General features: G+C 33.6%; 1 protein-coding gene across 1 annotated transcript; it reads left to right on the top strand.

The window, feature by feature from the left end:
- Positions 1-297: 297 nt before the first annotated feature.
- LOC137819358 (probable linoleate 9S-lipoxygenase 5) lies at positions 298-7,593 on the top strand. The gene is made up of 9 exons (XM_068623174.1): positions 298-698; positions 1,204-1,487; positions 2,145-2,385; positions 2,814-3,155; positions 3,408-3,493; positions 3,799-3,888; positions 4,628-4,926; positions 5,494-5,757; positions 6,599-7,593. The coding sequence occupies exons 1-9, from the start codon at positions 479-481 to the stop codon at positions 7,374-7,376; spliced, it is 2,604 nt and encodes an 867-aa protein (XP_068479275.1). The 5' UTR covers positions 298-478; the 3' UTR covers positions 7,377-7,593.
- The last annotated feature ends 265 nt before the right edge of the window (positions 7,594-7,858 follow it).

Here is a 7,858-nt window from a genome sequence, read left to right on the forward strand (position 1 = left end):
TCCTGTTTAACTAATTTTCTTGTAAAATCATACTCATTCACATTTAGAATTTGGTTGTCCGAAAACCTAATTCACAATGACTTAATAAATTAGTATAATAAACTATGTTATTTGAATAATTATTATTATTAGAGTAAAAGATATGAGAAGTTGCTACATTGGAAAAAGTTCCAAAACACTTCATAATGAAAATTTTGATCACAAAAACGAAAATGTTTGAAATGTTTTAGGAAAGATTGTTTTTAGAATCTTAATGAAAACTTAAAATTTAAAGAAACTAGTTGGTGCCATTTTCTTAGTCACAAGAAAACCTCATGGTGAAGACAAAAGTAAGGTATCAGATGCAATGTTACTAACAGGAAGACAAGTATTTGAATTGAACACAACTAAACCAGCACCATAATTTGATTACTATGGCTCATGCAGATGCTGTTATTGCAGATTTTTGTTAGAAACACCAACAAAGTAAGAAGGAAGTATGAGTATGAATGAAGTGCCAAAAATGGCTTCAAGTAGTGTGCCCAGAAGGCACTCTTCTTCAGTCACAACCAAAATTGCTCATAACTTCAATCCTATATGCCAAGCTACTCAACAACTAACTCTCAAGGGGAAGTTCATTATCACACACAACCAAAGCAAATCCATACCTGGAAAGTTAATTTCTGTTCAGATTTATAGTGGGACTGATGTTGATCCTGGTAAGTACACACCTTTCTATACACATAACATTGGTTTTTCAAAAGAAATAGTCTTTTAGAAAAAGAGCTTTTGGAAATAAGCAAGTATTACTCCAAAAATGATGAACAAACTGTCTTAGAGGGTGTGTTGGGAGGAAACTTTGACTTGTATACATCAGTAAGTTTCAAAATGATAATTTTTTATGTAAAGATTGGTAGGAGAGAAGGTTGCATCCTATGCTTGTCTAGATCCATCCCTCTAGCTCTTGAAAGTGAAGGTAAAACTGAGAAAAATTCATGATATTTAGAGAGACAAAAATGTATGAACAAACCATCTTGATGAGAGGGGCTATATATAGAAAACATGAATACTAGATTATAACTTTTTTAATTAAGAAAACAAATTAAAAGTTAACTGTTTTTGCTTTATAAGAACTTGTTTAAATTGCATGGTTTAGTATATTTGGAAGATATGTTTTAATAAAGGGAACATATTGTGTTTCCAACTTTGTGTTGCACTGGACAGAGACTGGTAAAGGGAAATTGAGCGAGAAAGCATATTTCAAGCAAGGAGAGAGCATGAAACACAGCCATGATGCACAAACCATGATATATAAAATTAAGATACATGTTGACTCAAATTTTGGAACTCCAAGAGCTTTTGCTATTCAAAACAAGTACAAGAAGAAGTTCTTCCTTCAGTCTGCATCTATTGAGACTTCTAGCAACGGCATCATTCACTATGATATCAATTCATGGATATATCCAATAAAGAAGACCAAATCTGATAGACTCTTCTTCTCAAATAGAGTATGTTCTATATTATTTTCTCTTTAAGCTAATCATTTGGATCATAAGTGACACTACGCAGGAACTAGTCCCTATATGAAAAGAAGACCTTGAGCTTTTTTCTTTTCTTTAAATGCCCTTATTAGTACATATAGGTCCTGCTATTACTAAGGGTGTGTTGATTTACATTTTCAATAGTTTTTTTAGTATTCAAGATGTAACTAAACAAGGTTGCTACACAGTTGGTCGAAGGTGTTAGGCAAAGAGCAGGGTATGGAGTTGAGTAAGAGATTAAACAAGATGACAACAAAACTACATGAGAAAATATTTCCCAATTGTTTCTGTTTTTTGGTTTTTAAACTCTTTATTGGGAACTATTTTCAAAATATAATAGATTTTCAATGAAATATTAATTGCTAAGTAGTGTGAAGTTGTTGCAGAAAACAGTTTTTAGGTCCTAAGTTCTTCTGGAGAAACTTATCTGAATAGGTCCTAAGTTTCTAATGTTTTATTGACCAAAAAGTTGTCTTGTAGTGACTAAAACATATTTTTTCAGGCAGGGACTGATTCTGAAATGAGTGTCAGTTGTAGGACCAAATGATTAGTTTAATCTTGTTTTCCTATTATACTTGGAAATTTTATGTTACATGAAAGTGCATAACTATGTGGTTGTGACAGTGTTATCTTCCAAGTCAGACGCCAAGAGCATTAGTGGAACTAAGAAAGGAAGAGCTTGATAAATTGAGGGGTAATGGAACTGGAGAAAGAAAGGAATGTGATAGAATCTATGACTATGACTACTATAATGATCTTGGAGATCCTGAAAAAGGTCCTGAACACCTTAGACCAGTTCTTGGTGGCACAAAGTTTTTTCCATATCCTCGTAGAGGAAGAACAGGTCGAAAACTGAGTGCAGCAGGTACTTACTTTACTTTCCCCTTAGATTCAGTTCAAGGTAGAAATCTAAATTGGCATGAACCAGTGGAATTGCAGCTTAATAACATGCTTTAATACCCTTGGTTTAAGGTTGGTTAAGCCTAACAAGGTACTGTTAAATCAAGGATGGATGCACCCTTACTTCATTACTTTATAGAACATCAATAAAAAGGATAAATCCTCAGAAAATACATTTGTTTTACAGACTAGTCTTAACATTTCAAGTTTCATTACCATTGGTACTTTTGCCTTTGCATCTGTGATTGGAGGACCTCAGTGGAAAAATGAACCTAAATAAGAATATAGTCCTTTGAAATTTAAGAGTATGTGTTACATTGTGTCTGCAATATATAGAGTAGCTTTTGAGTTGATTCTGATTCCTATTTTCATGTGTATATGGGGAAATTTTAGGTCCATCAAGTGAGAGCCGGCCACAACCAATGAACTTTGGCATATATGTTCCATCAGATGAGAGATTTGCCCCTAATAAATTGAAGGAGTTGAAATCAAATTGTTTCCATGCTATGGTACATTTTTTGTCACCAAAAGCAGAATTATTACCAGAGCGAAATTCTGCAAACTTTCAATCATTCGAAGAGTTACTTGACATGTTTTCTAGCAATGGGAGCCAAACAATTGAGGGATGGATGAAAGAGAACTTAAAGAAACTGATACCTTTTGCATACTTGAAGGAAATAACTATTGCAAACATGGAAAATCGTGAACAATTGCCTATCCCTCAAATCATATCAGGTAAAGAAAACTTGATACCATTTATTTGTATATAATATTTCAGTTAGTTGGTTACAATGTCAGTTGATTTAGGAGATCAGTTGTACAGTAAATAAATCATAGATTGAAAGGCAACACATTAGGAAATTTGTAACCTAGTTAAATTTCTAGAGTTCTCTCTTATAATGAATAGAATTGTTGTTTTGTCAAAGATACTACTAATTATGCTAAGTTGTTTCATGACATTGTTTTTTGTGATCTTTTGCTTTTCAGAAAATGATTTGACTTGGAAAGATGATATGGAGTTTGGAAGACAAATGCTTGCAGGAACTCACCCCACCAGAATAGAATGCTTAACGGTACTTCATACACTTATGATCTAGGATTTAGAAACACTCTGCTATGTTATATGATGATACATAAAAGCAAAACACTGTTTCTTACAGTGGAAACATATAATCCTTTAACACAATTACAAATTCAGTGTCAGTGTAAAGGTTTTTTACATTGTCATCTGATTGCATGTATGGTAAAATTATTGTTTTTTATAATATTTTGTAAAAGTCATAGAGTGGTTTTCAATAGTTTAACTGTAAAAGTCTAATTGAAACAACCATTTCGTGACTTTTAACCTAATTATTGTTGGTTTCAATATTCCTTCCAGACATTTCCACCTCAAAACAAATACGGAGTACCGAGTTCAATACAGAAATCAATCATAGAACAGAAGCTAGAAGGATGGACACTTTCTCAGGCAAGTAGTCAAAGTCTTGAAGCTTTGACATTGAGAAAATAAACCTTTTTTTCTTACTTCTTTTGGAAGATATTAAATAGTATTCAAGTTGTAACCCTCAAGTTGTGGTCACAATTCTTATTTACTTTTTATAACCTTTCACGAGCTAAGAAATTAGAAAATTAAAATGCAATTTGTAAAACTTTAAGTTCTTTTCAAACAATAAGTATCATGGTTCAGATATTTGCCACAACAATCATTTGAAGTGTAGGTTATGATGAGATGATTAGTTAAGGAAATAGAGTAAGTGGTTGAGTTGTTCATGTTGATACTCATTCCATTCCTTACTGAAACATAGTATCATTCTATAATCTATACCATCCTATTTTAAATAATACCACTAAATAACACAGATTATAACTTTCTGCATGCATGTTGTATTAGAAGAAAACTTAGATACTATTGGACCTGTAGGTACTGTTAGTGTTGTTCTCCAATCACATTTGAAGCTTCACCTTAGTAATATATGATGACATTTAATGGACTTTTGTTACTCAGATTACAGAGATGAAACTCCAAATCTGATTGGAGAATACAAACAGTAACTGTTTATTGGAGTTTTGCTCATTACATTTATTGGAGTTAATAAAGCACAAAGAAAACTAAAACTTGGCTAAATTGACTGGTAGTTAAGGGTCATTTTTCTTCAATGGGGGTGTTATTTATTTCTTTTCCTCTTTTTCCTTATAAAATTGTGTAGGCAATGGAGCAGGGAAGAATATTCATGCTGAACCACCATGACTATCTCATTCCATATTTGAACAGAATAAACGGAAATGGGGTATGTGCTTATGCATCAAGGACCCTACTATTCTTAAGGAGTGATGGCATGCTTAAGCCATTGGCAATAGAACTTAGCTTGCCAGGCCCATCTCCTCACCTTGAAATCCATAGAGTTTTTCTTCCAGCCAAGCAGGGAACACAAGCAGCACTTTGGCAGCTTGCTAAAACTCATGTTTTAGCTAATGATGCTGTTTATCATCAACTAATTAGCCATTGGTGAGTTGAATGAAATCTTTCTGCAATCACAGTTACTAACTCAATTTTCACTCTACATAGATTCTTGAAAATAATTTGTTTTACATTAGTTTCTGTACATTTCATTTTTTGCATCACCTTCTGTAAAATGTCAAATCATGTGACAGGGATAAGAAAGAAAGGAAAAAGATTTTGTTTTTGATAGATTTAAGGTTAAGTGAATGATCATGTTTTAAGACTCCTTGTTCTTTTCAGTTGTCAAAATTTAGGTGCAATAAGCCAATAACAATCCTTCACAGAATATTAAAATTTCTAATATTGTAATCCTTTCCCAATTATGGTTTCTAGAATTCTTGTTCATTCTATCACGCATAAGAACAATAGCTAGTAGCCAATGAATACTTCAACTGTGCAATGAAATTAAATAAAAGGATCCTTTGTATGTTGAGGAAACATTTGCCTTCAAATGCAAAAGAAATATTGTTTTATTTGAGAAAATAATGAACTACAAAGAAATTCAGTAGTACACTTATTCTATTATCACGTTTTCTTGGGCATTTAAGTATTATGCAATGAAAACTTATGCAGGTTATGCACCCATGCAGTTGTTGAACCCTTTATCATTGCCACCAAAAGAAGGCTAAGTGTTATGCATCCAATCCATAGGTTGTTGAATCCTCATTTCAAAGATACCATGCACATAAATGCCCTGGCAAGACTCATCCTTTTAAACTCTGGAGGAATTCTCGAGAGAATATTATTTCCAGGTGAAATCTGTATGCATATCTCATGTGACCTCTATAAAGAGTGGAGCTTCAATGAGCAAGGACTCCCTGCTGATCTACTCGAAAGGTACATCACAAACCTTCATTAAGAATTATTGAAGAACCCACGTTGACTAGAGATAAAGACCAAATTATAATGTATAAATGGGTGCAAACTTCACCTTACAAGTTGATTTGGCGAGGTTTGTAATTTTATAGCAAGAATTTAAATAGAAAAACTATGGAACCCTGAATTGTGCAGAGGAAACAGCAAATTATGACTGAGCATCGCCTGCATCTAACTTTTTTAACACAAGAAAACTTTAACCAATCTTACAAACAAAATATAAAATTGCAGAAACATTAAGTATTTTAATGATAGTTGAAAAATCTAAATTAACAACACTCATGTATGTGACACCAATGTACAAATCAAACCTTGTGTAAAATAAATACATAAGTTTTAGTCCTTATATATCCTTATTAGTATTATACATTGGTCCTTTTTGTTGCACTATGTTTTCCAAGTTCTAGTCCCTATAGTATATGTCCTTTTGGGAACTAAAACTTAAGTTTCTTATATAGAAGGACTGACTCTTAAATGAGTATCACCAATAAAATCCAGATGACTCATTTAACCTAAAAGATTACTCACTTGGTCCCTTTATTTCTTGTAGCAGTTTGTCATCATCAAAAAGTCTTTGTAGTAGTTTTACATTGCCAGTAAGTTTTCTATGGTGCTAACAACTGGGGTGAAAACTTAACTTTTATGCATAATATAAGAACTAGAACTTACAGTTTTCTCATATATAGACTAGAACATAAAACTAGAGTAACATGGTGAATAGTTTAATCCGGGTGGGAAAATATAGAGGTTCCATTACTTTTACCTTCATGCAGGGCTAATCCAACAACAACTAATTTTGCAGGGGCATGGCTGTAGAAGATCCTGACATGAATAACCCCACAGGGATTCAGCTTCTGTTGGTGGACTATCCCTATGCCACTGATGGACTTGAAATATGGGTAGCCATCAAAGAATGGGTTAAAGACTTTTGCTCATTCTTCTACAAAGACAACGAGGCCATTGAGGGTGATGTTGAAGTGCAAGCCTGGTGGTCAGAGATCAGAACTCAAGGGCATGGTGACAAACACAATGACACAGGGTGGGACCAAATGACAACACTCTCAAGCCTTGTGGAAGCACTAACAACCCTCATATGGATTGCTTCTGCCAAACATGCATCTCTAAACTATGGTCAATATGCATACAGTGGCTACCCTCCAAACCGCCCCACACTATGCAGGAAGTTTGTTCCTGTAGAAGGGACAGTGGAGTTTGGTGAGTTCCTGAAGGACCCAGATAAGTTTTTCCTCAAGATGCTTCCTGATAGGTTTGAGACTAGTCTTGCAGTGGCATTGGTGGATGTTCTCTCAAGGCACACTTGTGATGAGGTCTACTTGGGATGCCAGCAATCACCAGGGTGGATAGACAATGAAGTGATTCAGAACAGATTTGCTGAGTTCAAACAAGATTTAAAGGAGATTCAAGCAAGGATCATGCAAAGGAATAGGGATCCTAAGCTTAAGAATAGACGTGGCCCTGCAAACATTGAGTACACTCTTTTGTACCCTGATGCAGCTACTTCTTCTGCCTCAACAAGTGGAATCACAGGAAGGGGAATACCTAACAGCATATCAATTTGACTTCTTGTTACAGCTTTGTGTGCACCAAGTGTTCATTGTTGATGGATAAAACTTATGTGTATTTCTTTAAACGTTTTTGGTGTTGTTATATTGAAAACTTATTAAGATCTTTAATGCAAACTTTAACTTTAGAACATTTCTGAAAACAAAAGAGAAATTATAAGTTGCTTCTTATAGTTTACAAATAAAAATGATATCAATATCATTTCTTTATGGCAACTTCTATTTTTGGTACATCAAGGCACATGCTTCTGTGTTACATATTTCTATGTCTCATAGTTGTATTGAACTTTTGCATATTTTTTCAGTACTTAGATATCTCACAAATGCATGCAAGTGAAATATATAAAATTTCAATATAAACACATGAAATAAATTAAAATATTTGTGCTTGATAAAAAAAACAAATTCACACAAATATTGTGTTTAAATGTAGGACCAGGAGAGCTTTTAATTTGAGTTAAGTAATAAATTTGGGAATT

This window comes from Phaseolus vulgaris, chromosome 10 (assembly GCF_000499845.2).
Source record: "Phaseolus vulgaris cultivar G19833 chromosome 10, P. vulgaris v2.0, whole genome shotgun sequence".
NCBI lineage: Eukaryota > Viridiplantae > Streptophyta > Magnoliopsida > Fabales > Fabaceae > Phaseolus > Phaseolus vulgaris.